This window comes from Neoarthrinium moseri, assembly GCF_022829205.1.
Source record: "Neoarthrinium moseri strain CBS 164.80 chromosome Unknown scaffold8_Wmoseri_CBS_16480, whole genome shotgun sequence".
Lineage (NCBI taxonomy): Eukaryota > Fungi > Ascomycota > Sordariomycetes > Amphisphaeriales > Apiosporaceae > Neoarthrinium > Neoarthrinium moseri.
In genome coordinates, this window is record NW_026055122.1 from 101,152 (window position 1) to 123,814 (window position 22,663).

The 22,663-nt window shown below is 50.8% G+C and overlaps 8 protein-coding genes across 8 annotated transcripts; 4 read left to right on the forward strand and 4 right to left on the reverse strand.

Annotated features, from left to right (window-relative positions):
- Positions 1–237: 237 nt before the first annotated feature.
- On the reverse strand, positions 238–1,868 carry JN550_003286 (uncharacterized protein; the record flags this gene model as incomplete). Its single annotated transcript, XM_049314674.1, has 3 exons — positions 238–656; positions 712–1,237; positions 1,299–1,868. 3 exons carry the CDS (start codon positions 1,866–1,868, stop codon positions 238–240), a joined length of 1,515 nt encoding a protein of 504 aa, XP_049174477.1.
- A 610-nt stretch (positions 1,869–2,478) lies between these two features.
- On the forward strand, positions 2,479–4,481 carry JN550_003287 (uncharacterized protein; the record flags this gene model as incomplete). Its single annotated transcript, XM_049314675.1, has 4 exons — positions 2,479–2,640; positions 2,692–2,925; positions 3,027–4,197; positions 4,321–4,481. 4 exons carry the CDS (start codon positions 2,479–2,481, stop codon positions 4,479–4,481), a joined length of 1,728 nt encoding a protein of 575 aa, XP_049174478.1.
- Positions 4,482–6,579: 2,098 nt separating this feature from the next.
- On the forward strand, positions 6,580–7,942 carry JN550_003288 (uncharacterized protein; the record flags this gene model as incomplete). The annotated part of the gene is made up of 2 exons (XM_049314676.1): positions 6,580–7,516; positions 7,575–7,942. 2 exons carry the CDS (start codon positions 6,580–6,582, stop codon positions 7,940–7,942), a joined length of 1,305 nt encoding a protein of 434 aa, XP_049174479.1.
- Positions 7,943–9,959: 2,017 nt separating this feature from the next.
- JN550_003289 (uncharacterized protein) lies at positions 9,960–12,401 on the forward strand (the record flags this gene model as incomplete). The annotated part of the gene is made up of 4 exons (XM_049314677.1): positions 9,960–10,060; positions 10,120–10,537; positions 10,611–12,283; positions 12,332–12,401. The coding sequence occupies 4 exons, from the start codon at positions 9,960–9,962 to the stop codon at positions 12,399–12,401; spliced, it is 2,262 nt and encodes a 753-aa protein (XP_049174480.1).
- A 383-nt stretch (positions 12,402–12,784) lies between these two features.
- On the reverse strand, positions 12,785–14,246 carry JN550_003290 (uncharacterized protein; the record flags this gene model as incomplete). The annotated part of the gene is made up of 5 exons (XM_049314678.1): positions 12,785–13,218; positions 13,280–13,888; positions 13,945–14,013; positions 14,081–14,183; positions 14,241–14,246. 5 exons carry the CDS (start codon positions 14,244–14,246, stop codon positions 12,785–12,787), a joined length of 1,221 nt encoding a protein of 406 aa, XP_049174481.1.
- A 1,686-nt stretch (positions 14,247–15,932) lies between these two features.
- On the reverse strand, positions 15,933–16,867 carry JN550_003291 (uncharacterized protein; the record flags this gene model as incomplete). Its single annotated transcript, XM_049314679.1, has 2 exons — positions 15,933–16,218; positions 16,305–16,867. The coding sequence occupies 2 exons, from the start codon at positions 16,865–16,867 to the stop codon at positions 15,933–15,935; spliced, it is 849 nt and encodes a 282-aa protein (XP_049174482.1).
- A 393-nt stretch (positions 16,868–17,260) lies between these two features.
- JN550_003292 (uncharacterized protein) lies at positions 17,261–18,078 on the forward strand (the record flags this gene model as incomplete). The annotated part of the gene is made up of 2 exons (XM_049314680.1): positions 17,261–17,407; positions 17,473–18,078. The coding sequence occupies 2 exons, from the start codon at positions 17,261–17,263 to the stop codon at positions 18,076–18,078; spliced, it is 753 nt and encodes a 250-aa protein (XP_049174483.1).
- Positions 18,079–18,633: 555 nt separating this feature from the next.
- On the reverse strand, positions 18,634–22,226 carry JN550_003293 (uncharacterized protein; the record flags this gene model as incomplete). The annotated part of the gene is made up of 2 exons (XM_049314681.1): positions 18,634–19,968; positions 20,031–22,226. The coding sequence occupies 2 exons, from the start codon at positions 22,224–22,226 to the stop codon at positions 18,634–18,636; spliced, it is 3,531 nt and encodes a 1,176-aa protein (XP_049174484.1).
- Positions 22,227–22,663: the final 437 nt, after the last annotated feature.

The following is a 22,663-nucleotide window of genomic DNA, read 5'->3' on the forward strand; positions in this document are numbered from 1 at the left end:
TTGGAGGCCGTTACTTTAAATTAAACCATAAGCTTTAGGCGAGTGTTCGAACTTATGTTCGAACTTCTTTTTTGTTACTCATGTCACCATTATCTCTTGAGTTTGCTCTTTGATGGTAAAATAAACTGAACCTCTTTTGGTTTTCTGTGTGTTACTGAGTTTATCTGCTTCCCTTTTTGAGGTTGATAAGTAGACATATTCGATTTCGATCATTTCTCATCAAGGCGACGTTGAGATTCAGGCTGGGATGAAAGCAACCTTGCATCCATACTTACTGGATGGGCCTACGCGCATGACAGCCGCGTAAGGCTCATCATCTCTGGGCTTGATCGCCTTGAATCGCTGCAAAAGCCTGAAAATAGCGTAACTGCACTCGGTGTCCACCATCACGTGGGCTGGGCAGATCCGTGGACCACCACCAAAAGGGACAAAGCTCCACATAGGGCGGGCCTTCTCCCATCGTTCAGGAAGAAACTGTTCTGTGTCGGAACCCCAGAGTTCGGGGTCACGGTGCATTAGGTAACGGTTGCAGTGCACAATATCACCTTTGGCACAAAAGATAGGTGCCTTGCCGTCTTCTCCACCCCCTGTTGGGAGCGTTGTGTCCTTGATACAAGCTCTGACAGTCTGTAAACTGACAGGATACAGTCGATGACCTGAGTGATGTGAGACCCAAAAATTAAATGCACTACCACAATAGAAAACACTTACTCTCGTTAACAGTCCATCTAAGGTAATTGATTGATCTTAGGCCTTCAAAGGTCAAGGGCTTGTCTCCATACTCAAGGACAGCCTCCCGCAGCTTTTGAACTACCCTAGGGTTCCTGGCCAAAGCGTATATAGTATTGCTCATAAGGATTGAAGTTGTCTCGTTAGAAGGGATCCAGACGCCTGTAAGCTGCGTGCGAAGTTCGATCGGGTCAGGGACGTGTCGAGCAACGGTCCATAAAAAGTCGTCGCGGGGTTCACCGTTCTTATAGGTTGCGGGAATTCCTTTCTTTTCCTCCTCTAATTGTCTATATGCTTGTTCAATATAGTGACTGAGGAAGCCTTGAATACGTTTACACGCCGCGAACCACTCCTTATCTCTATGTAGGAAAAGGAACGAGCTGAGTTGTAAGCGCAACCGCAGCCCAGCCATTACTTTGACCATATCCTTCTGGGGCCAACCCCTTTCTGGATGATCAAGTGAGTTCACCGTCTCACCAAAAAGAAAATCGGTGGATGTGTCAAGGAACTAGGCTCTTGTCAGCTTCCACTCTCCACCGGACGTTCGTCAGTATAGAAAATCAACTGACCCAGCGCTGGAATAGTGGTTGCATATCCACTGTCGAGCTGTCAGACGGAATTTGACTCATTAAACGGTCTACATGCTCTCTAAGGCGATTGAGATTGGCAAATCCCGCTCGCTCAAAGTACGGTTTGACCAAATCACGAGAATGTTGCCATTTCTCGCCATCTGAAGAGCTGACACCGCGCCCAGTGAATGGAGTGATTGCGCCGTTGGCTACCCTAATCGGCTCCACGGCAAATGCATCTTTTTGGGAAGTAGATAAAGCCTTCATATTCTCGGGCTCTGAGCTGTACACCATACGGTTGCCTAGAAAGTTTGCTCGCCAGACCTTGGAACCCCGAGCGGAGTAGGTATCTGTCTGAAATTGCAAGAAGCGGTCTTCTTTCAGAGCCTTCAACATGGCGTAGACATAGTCAAGGCCGAGAATCTTGTCCCAGCCTGGATATGCCTTAAGCGGCGGGCAGCCAAACTCAGCACGTGTCTTTTCGTAACGAACATAGTTTAGAGTGGCTGCTGCAATCCAGTACAAAATTGCAGAGAGAGTGAAAATTATCAGAATAGAACCTGAATGCATGGTTTTGTCTTCCAAATTTAGCCCCTGTGCGGTGTTATAGCCCAAAAGATGGAAGTGCCTGTAACTGATCTCTGTTGGTACTGGTTCAGGGAAGCTGAGGAAAAGGATTATTCGGTCATACTTTCCGCTAAGCCATGTGGAAACGTTTTTCTGTAATAGTTCGGTTTTCTATGGCCGTTTTCGACATGATTCAGATGTATCTATGATGCAGTGTGCGGGCCGGTCTATTACTTCCTTACGGAGTGAGACATTGCCGCTAGTGCACGCATATCATGGGTCCCCGACCGGCACGGCCTCCACGTCATATCCCGCCTCCTCCGTACAGCGAGTGCCAGGCGCGATTCAAAGCCGCCTTGTTGGGTAATTGTGCGAAGAAGGTGATCAATGTAGCTTGCAGTATTGACCTTGTTGATGTGTTGCTATCTTATCCAGTCGATTCTTTCATTTGGCCTTGCAGTGGTCTACGTATCCGAAAGCCAAACTTGTAAAACACAGTTGATTGAAGTAATTCATTACTTATTATATTCTACGTTTGGGTTATTGGAGTGTTCAAAGGCCGATAGTCGGTGTTCTAGTACAAGATTGTCAGCGCACCGTCACGACTAGCACCATGTATTCCTTGCCTTTAATGCCTCAGCATATTATTGCTGCTGGGACTTTTGTACTGGTTGTCGCATTACCTGCTCTGTATCGTGCTCTTCTCCCAAAGCCAATACCAGGAATTCCTTACAAGAAGGGCAGCGACAGACGAATACTAGGGGATGTCCAGGATGTAAGACCAGGCATGAGACTAGGTCATAGATCTTGCTGACACCTGAAGTAGGTCCTCAAGTGGAACTACGAGACAAAAGAAATATGGAGCTACATGAGGCGACTTGCTGTTGAACTGGATTCGCCTGTCATTCAGGTCTTCATGAGACCCTTTGGCAAGCCCTGGGTTATCGTGAACGATTTTCGCGAGGCGCATGACATCCAAATGTTCCGGTCCAGCGATTTTGACCGTGCTCGTGTTCTTGAGGATATATTTGGCGTTCTGCTTCCCTCATGTCATGTATGGGTAAGTGTCTTGCAGCTCTAAAAACATCTAATGCTGCGTTACAATCATACTCCCTCCCCCCACCCGCGAGATGTAGAGTCAATACTGATCAATACACAAAGATGCCTACCAACGACAAATTTCGAGCTCATCGAAACCTAATTAGGGATACCATGTCCCCGGCGTTCCTCAACGGAATCGTCGCGCCAGCTCTGCACGAACGATGCCAGAACATGCTCGAGCTATGGAAGGAAAGGGCACGCTTAGCGCAAGGCAGACCTTTTGAAGGAGACCACGACATTTTCAGGGCCACCCTTGACATCATACTGGCAGCAACTTTTGAGCTGGAGGCAGGAACCATTTCAACTCACAAGAAGCATCTATCTGGGCTTAAAGAGATGAAACTTCCAGACGGTCAAGACCTGCCCGCTGTATTCCCAGAGATCAACGACCCGAAAGAGTTCACGTCAATCCGGTCATTGCTTGACAGTGTCGAGATTGGCTTGAACTCACCACTTCCGACGCCGCATATGAAGTTTGCCCTAAGCTTCTATCCAGAGCTTTCAGCTGCAAGGAAGTACAAAGACGAGATGATTGGCCAACGGGTGCAGAGAGCTTGGGATAAGTTCTACGCCAATCCAGATGCCCAAGGTTCTGTACACTGTGCTATGGACCTGTTGATTCAGCGTCAGGCACAAATGGCCAAGAAAGAGAACCGTGATATGACCTATGATATCCAGGCAATCAAAGGCGAGCTGTTCGGTTTCATCGCCGCCGGCCACGAGACCACGTCGACGACCATATGTTGGGCAATCAAATATCTGACTGAGTACCAAGACGTACAAAAGATATTGCGAGACAAGCTACGGGAGACACACCATTGTGCTTTCGCAGCTGGGCGGCTGCCGTCCGCGGATGAGATCGTCAGCAATACGACAGCTTACCTAGATGCTTTCATTGAAGAGAACCATCGCTGTGGAAATACGGTGCCGACGATTGTGAGACATACAATCAATGACACCACAATTCTTGGCCACAAAATACCAAAGGGGACTGATGTTTTCATGCTTACCAATGGTCCAAGTTATCAGGCCCCATCATGTTCCGTGGACGAGACTTTGCGCACTAAGTCGAGTCAAGATGGGAAGGGAAAGTTCGGCAACTGGAGTAGTGAGGACATTGACCAGTTTAGCCCCGATCGATGGTTAGTTTCAGAGGGAAATGGCGAGGTCCGATTCGATGCCCGCGCTGGACCTGCGCACCCTTACGGAGTCGGCCAGCGTGGCTGTTTTGGTAAGCCTATCGCTCTTCTTCATTCCTATCGTGCGCCAGGAGTGTGCTCTAGATTCTGTCCCATTTAGATATATACTGGACTCTTAACTACATAATTATAGTAGAGTCTAACATTCTTTGCAGGCTCGAAATTCGCGCAATTGGAGCTAAAAGTCATCCTGACCCTGATTGTTTGGACGTTCGCGCTGAAGCCCATTCCAGCTGCTCTAGCGGGGTTTGAGGGACATGATAAGAACACCAAGCGGGCACAGAAAGTTTATATCAGACTTTCCAAAGTAGATTAATCTGCCTTCGGCTTATCTGTTCAGGGCAATGCGTTAGCTTTGGGTCTATGAGAATATCCCAGTTAATCGATTGCTTGTTCGTTTATGCGTCACTGTAGCCAAGTTCTTTGCAAACAGGAATGAAGTCATTACGACAGCTTGATTATCGTCAGATTATGGTGTAGTGTGAGTGCCACGAACCAGGGCCATGCTGCACAAGCCCGGGGGTGGCCTTTCAAGTCAACTTGTGCCTGATGCTCGATATTATTATCGTATGATGCACCACTTTAGATGGTGTTATCTCTTACATATTTCGGACAATAAATTGTTCTGAATGGGAAAGTTCCTACAAAGTCTTTTCAATTGCCTACCCATTGAGGACTCTATCAAATATACGTTTGTTATGATCCCAGACGCTTTCCGCCAAAGATGACTCCTTATACTCCCTCAGCACAGGGGTTTCCGCAATTTCTTCGCTTTGATGTCCAATTCGTCTAACGCCAGGCCCGTAACGTGGATCCGTCAGGTGAAAAACTTGCCTCTCGGCACACTCTTCTGCGGACGTGCCAAAAAGAAATGCTAATGTTTCGGCTAGCGAGCGGATGAGTGCCAATGCCATGCCCCAGAATATACTGGCTGACTCCGGCGCGGTCAGGCGCGCAAAATTATCTGTTCTTACCCATCCCGGATAGACATGCATGAATGTGATGTGTCGGTTGTCCTGGGCCAGGTGTTCAAAGGAGAGTGTGGTCATGGTGGTGGAATGTCCAACCACTGCTAGTGGAGTCCAAGAGTTCTCGAGCCCAAGGTTGTCCAGCCCGATAGCTGCCTCCTTCCCGCCATTCAGGACACACATAACCTTTGGGTCTCGTGACTTTCGGAGCAGTGGCAGCAATCTTTCCGTGAGAAGCATCCTAGAATAATACGAGATGGCAAAACAGGTCTCAAGTCCTTCATGGGTATCTGTCAGTAAGAAAAACAAGTCAACCACTATGCCGGGCCTAGATGAGTAGAGTAGGCCCTACAACTTGCCCCGTTCAGGGGTATCATGCCAGGGCTCATGTAAAGCCCATCGACTTTTTGAGTCGAATCAGCGATTTTCTTGCACACACGATCGACATGGCTGAGCAACGAGAATTCGGCTTCGAGGAATATCACCCTACATGATGGGTTGGCTTTCTCAAGTAGAAGTCTCTGAGTGGCGAAACGGGACTCTGATCTTCCGATGACATAGAATGTTGGTGAACTCGACATGTCCGCCATACGGGATAGGGTGCTGGCGCCAATGCCACTTGTTGCGCCAGCAAATACGTATACGGGTGACGCATCTTGCTGATTTTTGGCACGGTACGTCTCGTTAGCTTCGCGTACAGCTGCTAGATGCATGATGTCATCCTACTGGTCGAGCAAGACAACAAGAAGGTCTTACGATGCTGCTCTCAGCATAGGCACTGGTTCATAAACCCTGGGCGGAAAAATTAGCCCGCCTGACGACGGACACAAGGCCGAGTCTCGGGGCACAGGTCAAGCTTAGAAGCACAGGCCAGCCATCGGGCATCGGGCATCGGGCATCGGGCCTCGGGCCGCGGGCTTAAGCGCCGTGCGTCTGGTTGATCCTTCACCTTCATCGTTCCGCCTCCCGTCCGCCTCCCCATATTTCCCGCTGGCCCCACTCACACGGCCGAAATAGGAAGGGGAAAGACCGAATCGGATGAACTATCAACGGCCCCCATCAGCGCCGTCTGCGCTGACTGGAGTCGAGCCGCAATTCCACTGCTTCCAAGGGATAAACGAAACTGACGCGGGCGAAATTTCGATCCGAGGTAAATGAGAAAGAACGACGATCAATCAAAGTTGCCTTCCATTCCGATGCCCATGTCCGCTAACTCCGTAGGCCACCACCATGGGTCAACGCAAAGTTTCAAGCAGAAAATGCGGGATCTCATCCTGCTGAGTCCTTCTTACTTGTTTTTGCGGCGACCACGCCGGAGGAGCTATCACTTGACCATCTTGCTCTGCATACGTTCTCATCTGTCAGCAACTCCCAGGGGTCGGTTCATTCCCCGCGAGACCAGTGAACCAACCATTCTTCGTAAACCCGCTGGCGCTAATTCCAAACATGTCGACCGAGTCGACTAACAGCGAAAAGGTTGGCGGCCGCATCAGCCCACCGCCCAAAGCAGATGTCGAGTCTGCTCCTCCCCGCGCCCCTCCAGCGCCGCCAAATGGCGGACTGAAGGCCTGGTTACAGGTCGTGGGCAGCTGGGCCATCGTTTTCAACACTTGGGGCACCATCATCACCTTTGGCGACTTCCAAGCCTTCTACGAAAGGGGAACGCTGTTCACCGAGTCCTCCTCGAATATCTCCTGGATCGGCTCCATCCAGTCGTTGATGGTGTTCGTCGTTGGTGCCGTCATTGGTCCCATCTACGATCGAGGCTATCTCAAGCTGTTGCTGCTCATCGGGACCTTTGGTATTGTCTTCGGTCACATGATGCTCTCCCTCTGCTCGGAATATTGGCAGGTAGTCTTGTCTCAGGGCTTCGTAGTCGGCATTGGTGGTGGCTGTCTGTTCGTCCCCGCATTGGCAGTGGTCCAGCCCTACTTCAGCAGCCGACTCGGACTTGCTCTTGGCATAGTCGCCACGGGGAGCTCACTCGGCGGTATCATCTACCCCATCATTTTCATCAACCTTATCGAGAGAGTCGGCTTCGCCTGGACCGTGCGCGCCATGGGCTTCGTGGCCTTGGGCTCCCTGCTAGTCCCCCTGGCAGTATCCGAGATGCGCGCCAAGCCCCCGGCTGTGCGAAGAATGCTTGACTTGACGGCCTTCTCAGACGGCCCGTTCATGCTCTGTATACTGGGTTGCTTCCTTGGCTATGCCGGCTCTCATGTCTCCTTCTTCTACATTGCATACTACGGACAGGCCAACGGCTGGATGACGGGCACTTTGGCGCTCTACCTTCTGCCTATCCTGAATTCAGCATCAGCGATTGGCAGAGTACTACCAAACTGGTTGGCGGATAAAGTGGGCCCCGTCAACGTTGTCATTCCAGGTATGCCCATCACCCTGTTACATTGGGGTAGCTAGATAGGCTGACTGACTTGAGATAGGTTCACTCATCATTGGTGTGATTTTACTTTGTAATCTTGCCGTAACAAACGCTGCTGGTATTATCTGCACGGCTCTATTCTTTGGCTTCTTGTCTGGCATATTTGTTGCAACTCCACCCCTCTTATTCATGGTCTTCACCAAAGACAAGACTAAACTCGGTGCACGGATGGGGCTGGCATACGCACTTGTTGGCCTGAGTGTTCTTCCCGGTGGACCTGGCGCCGGAGGCGTGCTACAGCATCATTCCACTAGGCTTGACTGGGTTGCTGCCTGGGTGTATGCAGGCGTGCTTCCCTTATCTGCCTGCCTCGTTTTCTGCGGTTTGAGAGTGTGGCAAGCGGGCACCAAGCTGAAAGTGAAAGTATAAGGAATTCACGATGTGGCGAGAGTGCTATCAAGTTTATCGTGAGGAACGTGGAGCCCTGGGTCTTTGGCGTCAGGGGTCTGAAGTCCCGGACTCGACAGCGAGTGAGTCTTGAGATCATAGGTACCTAGATGATTGCAAGATGTCCGACTTGATATTACGAATCTCTCCGGCGGTGAGCGGTACAGAGAGCATTTCATAGTTGTCTACCAGATGGGCGTTGGTAGTAAGCTCGGTCAAGCTCATGTCGAGACTCTGATAACCTGGTACCGGCTATGCAAATAGGCTTACAGGAAATCGTTAACCGAATGCTAGATATACTACCCCTGTCTGGTCTGGGCCTACCGGCATACGCTTCACACCACAACGACGACACATCTCACCTAGTGCCATACACTTCAACATTAGTCTTCTGGCGTGGACTGCCCTGGGGGAATGATCTGATGCTCGGAGGCTTTTTTCCATTCCCATTCCATTTTCCGCGTTGCTTTTCATTCTACATAGTATCCACGCTCCAACCCCCCTCCCCACCACGTCCTTAAGGAGAAAACAAAATATGAAGAGAAACAAGGCCCAGTTTCAGAAAGTTTTGTGCCAGTGTTTCCAAAAAGCAGAATACGAATTCGATGTGCAATAGAAATCGAATTGCGCTTTGTAAAAATATTTCGTGTAGGGCTGCGCATGAAATCTAGGACTACAACAATCTCGTTCTCTACTCATGGTTTAGGCAAAGGTGTCCCGTGTTACGTCAAAAGCTCCTATAGGATCACACGGAGCATCTTACACAAACCAAACTTTTATTGTCCCGAATGTAGCGAGCACTCATCTTGCTCAGGGAAATAGCAACGGATGTAATACTGGCCATCATGGCTTATGAGGTTGGCGAAGAGTTGATTGGACAATACTCGGTATTATGGGTCGATGTCTTACAATCTACATGCGCCATTTGCCTCTTATGTTCATCTGCGGCAAAAGCCGACACCAAGTAATAGACACTGTAATCCGTACAATTTTATTTTATTTTTTTTGCTGCGCGTCAGGATAGTGAGTTAAGCGGCACACGTGTTTCAGATTTCATATATCCTTATATCCGGCTTGCAGCTTAGTTATATGTCTTCACCGTTCTTTATCCGGTCGGGCCAATGCTATGGAGCTCACGCGGAGTCAACACGAGACTCTCTGATTGATCGGGTTGATTGAAGGATCGGCATACGTGCAGGACAAGACCTTCCAATCCTTGTGATCACCACATGGGACAGGGTGCTTGATTTTTATACGCAGCGGCCGCCGTACGACAGCGAGACGAACTCGTAACTTAAAAACCAATCCCTGCTTGTTTGGCGGCTGCGACACCGCGAATGAGTATCGGAGAATTGCAGTTTTGCTTGTCCATAGTCGCGACCTTGCCACGTGATTATGACTCCCTAGCCTTTGCGGGGTTCACAGACATGGACCACGGAAGGATTGCAATCCCACAAACCATTGCATATTCTTGGCGATCCATCGTGCAGTTGACGAAAGCTCATACAAGCGGTGTATACGGAGATCTATCTAGCATTAGCTGTATGCTAGTCCTGTGTTCAATTGTAGGATCAACCCATGAGATGATTATGATATGATCTGGCCCAGTGCATGGTTGACAAGGGACTTTTGCCTAGCACTGCGATAAGGCCCAATCAAAGAGCCGGATCATATGCACCCTTGCAAAACTTCCAAACCTTGCAGGTAACACGGTGCTGCTTACGAGGATGCTCGGTCGCGACGGCCTAGATGCTCGCGTAAGTATGGTGATCGAAGTTGTTCTTGGACATGCGTAGGATTGCTGACGCCTTGCGTATGCAGAAGGTCTGTACTGATTCTATCTAGTAGCTGCGTTAGCAGTAAATTGCTGATATATCCGCCTTCTGGTACCCATCACCAGGTATGTAACCTGGAGGTTGTACGCCGGCTCTTCAAACAAGCTAGCTGTCGCCTTTAGTCACTGACAGGTCTATGCACTACAGGTCAACTAAGAACCAGCATGCAGTCCTCTGACATGGCCTTGGGCAATTGGATGAATAATACGCGCAAGAAGCGACGGCCTGCTCTGGCTTGCTCCTCCTGCAGACGCAGAAAGATCAGGTAAATCTTGTCTATATCTTCCGCAAACTTTGATATCTAATCATCGGCATTCCTCACAGGTGTGATCGACAAACGCCTTGTGAGCAGTGCATCAAGGCCAACATCGAAACATGTAGCTACGTCACGAGCTCAAGGGCCTCGCCTAACAGTGCCCCCTTTCATCCGCAGGACACACAGTTCTATGTGTTCGAACAAGCTCCTTCGCAGTCCAGGATGGAAACAAACTTCACTACAAGCAGCAACTGGATGCCTGAAGTTCCTTCGGATGCTTCGAGCACCCTATCTAGCCACCATGGTCACTCACTATCCATAGGCGCCTCTCTGCCGGCGGAGCAAGTACAGGTCCCTGCTGCTTCAGGTCCATTCTCACAATCTCCACTAGAGAACTGGTTTCCTGCAATCAAAAGAGCGACAAGAGGGTCTTTCTCAAGAACCAGGTTCTATGGGCAGAGCCACTGGCTCAATTTTGTGCATCAGGTATGGTATCACCCAGCGTATCACTCCAAGAGCAATGCCTGGCACTCACATTTCACATTCTCCCCAAGCACAGGCAGTCATAACTGCCCACGAGGCCAATGAGAGCAATCGCTGCACTATAGCAAGATGTCGTTCACTTAGCGACGTCATTGCCACGCAAGAAGCCGTTCGATCCCAGACCGCGTTCGATTCTTACAGAGATCTGATCCCAGATCGAGCGGTAGCAGACGTTCTCATTCAAGCGTACCTGCGGACTTTCCAGAGGGTGTTTGGTATTCTGTCTGTTGCTACATTCTTGGACAACTATAAAGCGTTCCAAGCCAACCCTGACGCGGTTGGCGATACCTTCGCTGTTCCGCTTGCCCTCGTGTTATGTCTCGGTTCGAGTTTCTGTTCGCAAGAAGCCGGCATCGCTAGAAATACCGTCCTAGGATGGGTTGGCTTTGCGTCTAGCCGGATTTACTCCTCAATCGACACGAAAGAGCTCAATCTCGATGTCATACGTACACACTGTTTGTTTTTTCTGACTCGGCAGGTCTTCTGTGTGGATGAAAGCAACCACTGGTTGCCGGCAGGATCACTTATGCGCCTGGCTATACATCTAAGCCTTCACATCGATCCAGTGAAACACGACTTCCAGGATATGCCACCCTCAGAGATCGAGGCTCGACGTAGATTATGGGCGACGGTACTAGAGCTGGAAGTCCAGTCAAGCATGGATCATGGCGAGCGACCCTCCATTGGTGTCGAGGATTACGACTGCGCGCCGCCATTAAACATTGACGATGCGGACTTGAATACCAGCACACCCTTACCCAAGGCGGAAGATGAACTCACCCAGACCTCGGTCCAGATCCTATTGATGAGGAGCATACCCACCCGTTTGAAGATTGCGAGACTTCTAAACAACTTCCAGGGAGACCTATCTTTCGAGGCGGTTTTGAGCCTGAGTTCAGAGCTTTCGGAAATCCTCAAATGCTGTACAAGGCTCCTCGAGGCTTTCCGGATGAGCACAAATTCTCCGACGGCATTTCAGACCAAAATGTATGACCTGATGGTTCAGAGGTTCGTCCTAGGGTTACACCATCCGTTTGCTCTTAAAGCTATGGAGAACCCTTCCTATTACTACTCGCGGAAGATGTGTGTTGGGGCATCCCTGCGCCTTCTCACGCACAACTCAGCTCTGTCAGGCGACGACGACTTCCAGCGTATTCGTATGCGTGGGTCCGGTCTCTTCATGATTCCATTCACGCAATGTGCTCTGTATTTGTGCAGCGAACTTACGGATCAGGCTGAGACAGAGGAGCCGGTTCCTACAAATGGACAGGAAACATCCCTCTACAAACAGCTCCATTCAGGGACAAAGTCCTATCTCAACTGTGTCAAAGAACGGAGCCAGTTGAGCGAGAGGGATCTGGGATGCTATTTGTCTGTCTGCTGTCTGCTGGCACAAGCCGACGCCATGAAGTCGAACACGTCCGTCGAGCCGAAGATCTCGCAGGCCCTGGCCAACGGCCTCAATGCATACCATGAATCCTTGCTTAGTCGTTTACAAGAGAGTAAGGAGTTGACTAGCTGGGAGATGTATGATGAGCTATCGAACGGTGATGGGGCCAATAACAATCAGGAATGGCCGGCTTGGGATGAACCGACCGTGAACCTGAACTTGGATCCGTCATGGGGACCAGCGGTTCTGACACCTCCATCGGGCCGGTGGCAGTCACAAGGTTTGCTGACCAAAGTTCGGTACGTAGCTCAACAAAACAGACAGTCAAGTCACAACATATGCTGTAGATTTGTACTTAAGTGGCACGTGAAAAAGCCTGTTGACTTCCAAGGCTCGACCCTCACCCATGAGCTCTAAGTAGCAGCTTCAAGCAAGAATGCGGCTATTTTGCACAAACAACAGCCAATTTCGATATCACACTTTTAAGGCTAGACGTTAATTAATGTTGTTCTCCTACAAGGAATGGCATTGTAGTCATCTACTGCGTCTGGCAGATCGTAAATACGCAAAGCTATGCTGAGTCTCGCCAATGGATACTTTTGTGTTCTTTCATCTACAAGTGATACGCATGATCATTTGGACCTACATGATTTCGTTGTGGTGTAATTAACCGAATCTCTTATTCATTTCGCATAAATGCTGTATTTGAAGTCCTCATAGGCACTACCGTGTGATGAAGAGCGCCGATTATGCAGAACACCTTGTTGAGTTGACCCGTATATGGACAGTGACCCAGTCCATCAGAGAGTGTCGATGTCCAGCTCGACCGTTTTTCTTTTCCTAATCAGGATCTTCGCGATTGGACTGGAACCATTAGCCGCTCCAATAACCATAGGCTTGATATCCGTGCCCGGCGCAAGCTTCCAGTCGTACTTCATGAGAAGATGACAGAGCGCAACCTTGATTTCGTTCGCCGCAAACGCCCTGCCTGGGCACGCGTAAACGCCGTGGCCGAAGGCCAGGTGGTCTCGGTGAGTCGACACCAGCATGGACTGGTTCTCTTTCCCAGGCTGCTCCCGCATCTTGACGAACCGACTTCCGTCCCATTTTTCAGGGTCTTCGTACACTTCGGGATCCCGCATCCTGAAGATGTCCACGATGGTACGGGTCCCTTTCTTCAAGACCAGCCCGGTAGACAACTTGATATCTGCAGTTGCCCGACGGCGCATAGCAGCTGTGCAAGAAGCGTGATCAGTCGAAACCGCCTTCCAATTCCAAAGTAATGAGATACTTACCTAGGCTGATTGGCTTCAGTCGCTGCGATTCCTTGGCGATACTATCGAGAAGCTTCATGTTGTAAAGCGACGTCTTCTTCCATCCGTTGTTTCTGAGCTCTCTGACGATCTCCTCTCGAGCCATGTCCATGAACTCAGGGTGCTGGGCGAGGTCTATCATAACTTGAACGAGCAGGTCCGTCGTGGTGTGCGTGGCGGCAACCGAGAGCATCAACTGAAATCCCGCCGGTTCATAGCTGATATTCTTCGCAGAAGCTTCCTCGTCTGCCCAATCGAGCGCATCATTGAAATATGGCACCTTCTCCCCTTTGCGGATGGCTGCCTGGCGCATTTCTCGCCTTGCGGCAATGACGGGGTCAATCACCCGCCGTGCCTCACCAAACTGCCCGCGGAGCTTCTCGCATTCTGGGACGAACCAGTGTATGAATCTGCGGAGAGGCCGGGGATACATGCGCAGCATCCCTGCTGCCACAAACAGATTGATCGTGTAAGCTTTGGTAATCTGTAGCCAATCTTCGCTGCGACAGAGTTGGGTGCCCAAAAACACACGAGATGATATGCGAGCAATGACATCCAGGATTGTGGGCTTGAGTGTGATCTCATGCCAATCTGTTAGTGTCAATATTGTCTCAAAATTTGTACGTCTGGATTGGCTGGGCACTTACCCTGGGAGTCTCCTATATTCACAGCAAGCGCATGGGTAGTCTCAGCGGACAGTGGCTCCATCACTTGCGCTACATAGATTTGCGGTAAGCAAATAATTCTATAGGTAGCACTGCACATTCGCATATGAAAACTTACACAAATACTTAGTGAGCTGTTTTCTGACCACAGCCTCGAGCAAGAGACTATCGTTTGCAAACTGGGACATGGCCTCAAACCCCGGGATATCCCCGTGAAAGTCCTACAACATTCAGAAGTCTATTCCATTAGGCTGGAAGGGACGCAACTCCATGCTCACCTGCATATTGGCAGAGGGAAAGCTGAGTTTTGACTCGTTCCGGATCTCATCTACTAGGGTATGTGGAAGGACAACAACCTCCCCAAGATCCGTCATTAGCCTGTAAGGTTTGCTCGGGTAAAGTGCCCTGCCCTTTGCAAGCAGTCGCGTGCATGATGACAAGAAATCACGCTGGGATTACGCAAGTCAGCTTATGTTTGGAATAACATGATTTCGATGCTGGACTCACTTTAGCATCGGTAGCTGATTCAAACAGTCTTACAGGATTGACGGAAGGTAGACTCTTCACCCCTGAGTTTGAAAGAAAGGATATATAAACCAATAGCAACACCGCAAGGCTTGTGAAAGTGGCGATGTATAGGGCATACTCATGTAAAGGAAACCCAGGTATATTGAGAGTGTCGTGTGCTACTGAGTGATCTGAGGACTGCGCCATTGTGAGATCACCTGTAGGTTAGTCAGGGCGGTCAGATGAATGTGTTTTGAGAGATGAAGTTCAAATATAATTGCTTCCAGGTACTACACTAGACATATCATTATCTGAGGAGGTGATTCCCGTGTAAACGTCACCATATGTTTTCATGGCATTGACTATTGTCAATAACTATACTGTATGCAGCTAGTGCAAGTTCTCGGCATTTCCCCTTCCTAATTCGTTTTCGTCCGACGCGGGTCTGGCTTACGCCTCAATTTGGCGACACTACACCGAAACGGACAGTTCGACCTTGCGGCCCTCGGGCCCACAATTGGGGGCGAGAGGACTGTGTGATCCCCTTTAAAAAAACTACTATGATGGCAATTGAATTGTTAACGAGTTATCACGAACTTCATTTCAGTAAGTGATAGAATGCATTGAGAAAAATTGTTAACTTAGAAACCTGTACTAAAGTGACAAAAGATACAGTAAGGATGCTCGCTCACACCATGCCAATTGGTCATTACAAACCCCCCTCACAAACCCATATAATAACGTAAGGACTAATCGTGCTTTCACATATCATATTAAAAGTGGGGTACTCTCGGCCACACTGACTAGTGTCAGTACACACCTGATGGCATAGCGTCACAATATATACATTAAACCATCACAGCCAGGGTTTTAATCCAATTAAGCTTGAATTAAAAAAGAAGATTCGTCAAAGAAAATCAGAATTTCTCGAATTAGAGGAGAAGTTGTCTCATGAGGCTGACGCACGTAAGATTATTAAGCGTGCGCGGTCGGAGGTCGACAAGCGTCTAACTCACCTCACGATCTCATCGAGTCCATGCCACGTGGACATACAGTAGTAAAGATATGTGGGAGACTGGCATACACCCTATTAAATTAAGATCAAAACACATTTACCGTAGACTTAATTAATTACTATCAAGTGTAGCTCTATAGCCTCAAAGTATTTGGTTGTGGGCGCACTCACGACTCTGCATCCAGAAAGCATTCCAGAGCGCTTGAGCGAACAAACTTTCACGGGAAGATGGCGGAAATGGCAGATATAGCTATGCCTGTGTCACAAGTCAAAGACATCATGACTTCGTTGCATGACCAGTATCAACGTAGAATCGTATATCCATCTTCAGCACATGATAACCTATCATCTCTCATTAGATATTCTAGACCACTAAGAGTGCTACGCGGTAACTCTCACTGGTAAATGAGTTCAACATGTACCCTCTGCCAGGGCAAGGCGCTCCGATCTAGACATTGTTTCGTCCCCAGGTCCAGTGGAAGTTCGCGCTGAGCGCCGTTCCATTCTGAACGTCTTCACTAGCTCTTTCAACTAGTTTCCGTACATCCTCTTTGGTATACTTGCCCTCCAAGACCCCGTTTTCCACCAGGCCAGTAAGAGATTGTGCCATGATGAGCAACCCAGGTTGTCGATCCACGGGGGTAGTGCTTGACAATCGCAACATAGCAAAAATGTTCTCATCAATATTGGCAAGCCCAGCTTCTTTGAACTGGGAAGGAAGTCGAACTGGGGCCCTAAATATGGGAATCAGCGAATCTCCTCTCATTTTCTGGAGGCAGGGGTCCATCAGAACTCGGCCTCATGGCAGGTATCTACTCACAAAGGATCTCGGCCGAGCTGGTTTCCCACTTCAGATTCGAGCTTGACCCATTCGTAGTAAGCTTCACTCCATGGAGAGCAAGTCCAACTGTAGGGGCCGGTCTCTTCCCAGAAGAGAAAGCCGCCGGGGGCGATTAACTTTCTTAGATTCTTCACTGCCACGAGCCAGTCGTCTTTCTTTAGTGCAAAGACGAGGAATCGCACGTGTACCACGTCATATTTACCGATGATCTCTTGTGGGAAGGGCTTGAAGATGTCGCCGAACCTTAAAGTGACATTCTGTGGTAACGTCTTGGGATCCGGAAACTTGTTCACGTCGAAATCGTAACCATCGACTACAGCTGTTTCCGGCAGCTGGGAGGCCAGCTCGGTAGCCCAGATTCCGGTACCCGTGCCAACATCTGCGATTTTGGGGGCTTCTAACTCCTTGACGTAAGACCACACGACAGCTGGAAGGTCCTTTCCCCCAGCCATCTCTCTGAAGAAGTCGTGTTGTATCTTGAGCCGCTTGATCTCATTGTTCCAATCATGGTTAAGGTTGTATACCTCTTTCTCTGCAGACATGGTGACCGTATATCTTAGCTACTGTGACTCGTTTCTCAAGATGAGGAAGGGGAGTTCATGTGAAAAATAATCGTGAAGCGCGATGAGTAGGTCTGAATCTGGATGTTAAATTCGCTTTAAGTTGTTGAGCCGGTTAGTTCGGCGTGGTAATTCATTAGGACTCATGCGAGGAGCCATTCTCATCTCATGCAAGGAGGCATTCTCAAACTCCTGAAGCCGGAGAAAATAGTAAGCCCCCGCTTTGGGGACCGGTCACCCCGGCGTGGAGGGACCCAATACTCCTGCAAGAACTGCATTGGTTCCAAAATTTCCCGCAAGCCGGCTGAAAGAGCATCGGTGAACTACGGTAGAGTCGCTTGAGTCACCCCATTTTACATGTTGCGAACTCCAGATATGGCCAACATCTCATCTCAAATCATTGCGTCTCTAGGCGCCATCTTGCTGGGTATCGTTTCCCGTAAGCTTCTGCAGATCGGGAGTCGGCCAGCGGACCTTCCCCCAGGACCTCCAGCCATACCCATCCTAGGCAACCTCCATCTGGTGAGACTCAATGTTGCAATGCTTGTAGCAAATACTCTAGTTTTGCCCTTGCTAATAAATCGTAGATGCCTGATCATGATGTCAACTTGCAGTTCCAGAAGTGGGCGCAACAGTATGGCCCGGTATACAGCCTAATGCTGGGAACGAAAACTATGATTATTCTCTCGAATAACCGAGCAATCAAGAAAGTCTTGGACAAGAAAAGCGCTATAAGCAACGACAGAATGGAGATTTACATAGGTCAAAAGATAGCCAGTAGGGGTCTAAGAGTCTTGATGATGGGATACGGACAAACTTGGAGGATGGTTCGGCGGATCATGTACGATTACGACGCGGCCGTCAACCCGGACGTCTCGCAACGCGACCAGTTTGCGTTCGGGGCCGGGCGGCGGATCTGCCCCGGTATCCACGTGGCGGACCGGAGTCTCTACCTCAGCATCTCGAGGCTGCTGTGGGCGTTTGATTTCAAGAGGCCGCTTGATAGCAACGGCAAAGACGTCGTTCCGGACCCTACACAAGTCACTCAGGGCTTCCTGGCCTCGCCACCGCCCTTCAAAGCTGTCATCACGCCCCGAGACGCAGACCGCGCAAAAATTATCCGTCACGACTGGGAGACAGCGAAGCGGGATGATCTCGACCCAGAGACATTGCAATGGAAGGTTAGACAGTAGATAGCTAGCTATATTCAATATTATCGGTTGGCTATGTGTCAATGAATCAGCTCCAGGGATCTAGCTGCTGATTAGGTTAATGCGACCAGACGTTTCCTTCTAGAAGCCAAGCTCGGGCTAAACTGCTGCCAGGCTCAGGCTTCAAGTAAAAGCGACATGGCTCAAGCCCCGCTGTGGGATAGATACTGAGAAAAGAATGGGGCATGTCGAAGGAGATTGGATGCTATGGTCCATTTTGCTGTATACTTTGGTTTCCACATCACAAGGACAGTTATGTTGTTTCTATATGTACACATGTGAAGCCTTTGTCCCATTCACCCAACGTCCGAATTGTACCCATGCAAGGTCCAAGATCAAGACCGGCCAGCCGCCCCGACCCTTCCCTCCCTTGAACCCGAATGTCAAACGCCCTGATGCTGTGATGTTGATAATGATGTGTATGGGTAATGCTGTGTTGCTACACGTCATATTCGGCCAAAAAAAAAAAAAAAAGAATGGATGCAAGGTTCTCCCTGCTTGGCTGGGGGAAACCAATCCAAAAGGCATCCCGCATCTCTACGCAAAAGTCATCTGGATTTCCTTCTCCTTCCCGAACTCCTCGTCGTCGTCGGCCCAAGGATCATGCAACGCCATGTTCGGTGTCGTCTGGCTCGATTTGATCTCCGGTCTCGCCGGGGCTGCAGAGTAGGCATCCTGGGCTTTGCTGGACTCCGGCGCCCGATATCCATCGTCGAACGTCATCTGGATCTCATCGGCGCCGTGATCCAGCCCGTACGACTGTGATGGATTCGGGCTGTGGTAGCCGAAGCTCGAACTGGGCATGGTGGGTGTCCGGTCCTGTGAGGCCCCCAAGCCGGGAGAGGACACGCTCCGTAGAGTTGTCGCTGCGTCGTCGCTCTTTGTCTCACGCAGGGCCGCGCGGGGGTTCTCTGATAGTGATGGTGATCGGATCTTGATCGGTGGTAGAGTCGACTGAAGCTCTCTGACCTGGAGCTCCTCTACTTCGCCGTCTTTGTTCTGCTCTTTTGCAAGCTCGGCTCTGATGGCATCGACGTCGAACAGTACGCCGTGATTGTTGCCGGCTCTGTCCTCGGACGTGGAACCGTCCGGGCCTGGTTGGCCCTTGTTGTCCTCGTAAACTTCCCATTCCGCGCGCTGCTTCTTCTTCCGCGAGAAGAAGCTGAAAGCGCCTCCCTTCTTGCCCTGGCCCTCCTTCTCGAGTTCTTTACGAGCCTCTTCAATCTCACTGATAAGCTCCCGCTGTCTCTCCCGGTGTTGCTCAGGATCGGGGTCCTCGATCTCGCCGAACTCGTCGCTCTCAACGAGCCAGCCACACTCTCGTAGCAATTTTGGCATCGCTTGTCGATAGTCCATGTGTCCCACGACAAACTCGGTGCAGTCCATATTCTCAATTCCCGGAATGTTGTCTATCGTCGCCAGGCCCGCGACTCGGCGAATGCCACCGTTCGTCAATCGAAAGAGGTAACCAAGGATCCAGTCATTCTTGTTGTATCCGTTGACAAACCTGCCCGCCACTACGGTGCGAATTTTCAGGTACTCGTCCGTCTTGACCACAATAGGTGATCCATACATGTAAACATTCTGGACTAGGCCGAAGGCGCCCTTCCGTGCCAGCTCCAACAAGCAGGAGAAAATCACCCGAGCACCCAGAGAGTAGCCTACAAGAGTGATGGGTCTCGTGCCTAGACCTCGGTCAATGAGGGAGTCTGCAAGAATGAGACCTGCAGACCATGCGCGATCTAATGAGACAGCCCAGGGGTTATCGATTAGATACGATAGCTTCGAGAGCACAACAGGCAGCTGCAGAGCAGCCATGAGACCAATCAATATTGTACTGCCCAGAACTTGCTGCAGTCCTTGGGTGAGGGCCTGTGTGGATATGTGTCAGTCAAAGTACAGTTAGGGCCGAGTTAATAGAAAATTTTGCCTACCTCAGTGGCCAGAATGTTGATGGTGTCACCCATACTGGTCAAAAGCTCGGGCTCCCATAGAATGGAATAGATATCGCCCATAACTGCGTCGACGGTGCTAAATGGCAAACGGACATCATCGACTTTACTCGTCATCCACCCCGAGACCGTTACGATCAGGTTGACCCGCTTGTTGTTGTGCAATGGCCTATACTCGAAAGTCTTCACGGACCCGGTTCTCCGACTGGCGGCCTTGGCACCCATGAAACTACCCGAGGCGGTGGCGCCAGATGTGATGATAGCAGCGCCTCCAGCACCAGCGAGAAACGAGCTCGTTCCGCCGACACCTATAGTCGTAAATCCGGCTGCCAGGCCAGCTCCGATGAGGGGTGCGAGAAGGCCGGCCGACAGACCAATGACGAGACCGCCACCGACTGTCGCGAGACCCATCATGACATATCGCTTCTTCAGGGCGAGCTTCCTCCTGTTCTCCAAATGTTCATCCTCGTTCCAGTTCTCCTTCTCGGCAGCCTGTTGCATCTCTAATGCGTCCGTAACGCGCTTCTCAAACCTGCAGACGTCTATCCAGGGAACCTCCAGGCTCTTGGCCACACGCTCTAGCAACACCCTCGACCTCGCGTCATAGATAGAGTCGGCAATCAGGACCAGGAACAGGTCACAAAGCACAGTCCACCGAAGGTCAATATCAATCTTCTGCGTATGCGGTAGTTGTGATGGCGTTTTGACGTCTGGCATCTCCTCGCCCTCGTTGGTGTGGGCCTCATAAGGGGGAGGGACTGCTGCCGGCTGCTCCTCCTGCGATGTGCCTGAGATAGACGCACGCGGGCTAGTCCCTCCGCCTGCCTTCGGTGTGGCGGGCGTCGACGTTGAGCTTGGTTCCTCCGCCATGGGATTCTTGACTCTTGAATTTTGCATGAGAACGGGCGTGAGATCCTCAGGCCTGACGCCGTGGGCGGCCAACTGCTCTATCATGACCTGTTCCGGGGGACTAATCTCCATGTGGGCATACAGCCGGATCATAATCTTTTGTGACCACATCCTCGTGGCTTCCGCCGCCGTCTGGACATATTTCTTCGTCTTCTTGGTATACTCATACTCAGCTTGCTTCTGCATCTCGTAGAGCTCCACTCGAGTCACACCGACGTATGCGATCCTCTGACCCTCGGTTAGGAGGTCCTTGGTAGCTTGCAACTGCGAGACGGCATCTCGCTGTTCCTGCTCGTCGTCCACCATGCTCGTGCTCTTCGGGTCCTTGAAGAGGTATCTCGTGTCATCGTCCATGCTGTTCTCAGATTGGGCGTCTTCATCGTCCAGAACCCGAGTGTAGCCCCTGCCGGCACCGCCGAGGCCGGCGTAACCGTATGTCTCGTCCTCGTCCTCGTTGTGCTCCTTTGCAATCAGTCGGTTGTCGTCGTCGTAAATATCGTACGGCGCATAGGCAGGCATGGTCTGCCAGCCATCGTCGTCATCGTTTTTTTCTTCGTCCTTGTGGGTGGCCAGCTGCTGGTGGGAGAACTCGCCCATGCTAGCGACGCTGGTATCGCGGCTGTGGTCTACCGCTTGCGTCTTCTTTGCCTCCTTCGCCTCTTCGGCTTTTTTGCTGGCTTCTATCTGCCGTATGGAAGGGCCCGATATGGCTTGGACAGAAGACGTAGTGTCTGATCTTTGACGTTTGGTCTCGTTCGTATCGGTGGGTTTCGGTTCGCGTTCTGCGTTGTCGTCCTCACTCTTGGGCTTACTATCGGCGGGAGGGGATGTCTTTGTTTCTGGTGGCACCGGTGTCTTGGCCGATTCTCTATCCTCTGTAGGTGGCGGCACAGGGGTCTTGGGAGCTTCAGGATCTTCCGCCTTCTCCTTGGAGGCGTCGGCCCGTTCGTTCGCTGGCGTGCCGGGCACAGGCGTGGCCTGGGCGCTTTGGAAGTCCTCATCGTCGCTGTTCCCCGCCGAAGGTTGGTCCATCTTGCTCGGAGCCTTCAAGCTTCCCTCTTGCGGCTTTTGTTCTGTGGCCCCTGACTCCTTGTCGCCCGCCGGGCTCTTCTTGGTTGTCAGGTCTCTCGTCGTCTTGTCTGCAGCATCGTTTGTGCCGTCGGTTTCGTCCTTGCCCACCGCTTTCGTGGCCGGGTCGGCCTCCACCGGATCGCTCGAGAACTTCCGGATCGGCAGACCGAAGTCGTCGACTTCTTGCGCCGGGGCCATGGCGGGCTTCGGATCAGGAGGTCCTTGTACGAATGCACATACACATGCGCTTGCTGCTGTCTGGCGTGACTCCACGGCACGGGACCGGGGATGGATCGGCGTTGGCGTGTGTCTCTCGCGGTCCTTGCTCCTCGTTTTCCGTCACGCCGGCAATCGCAATCTGGGTGACGTCTTGCTCTCGTCTCGCTCTCCGAATAAAAAAAAAATTATGAATAACCCCAACTGACAGGCTCAAGGGAGCTTGCTTGGCGGCCAGCCTGTTGGTGCTGCTCCCTGCGGTCGAACGTGGGGACGAGGTGGGAAGATGCGACCTCAAATTACGGGGCCCGAAACTAGGCCGTTCCTGGGATTTTTTCGGGCTGGGCTTGGGTTGAGGAATTCAGGATTCAGGGGTACGTATCTGCATGCATGCACATTGCACATACGACCGTAACGCA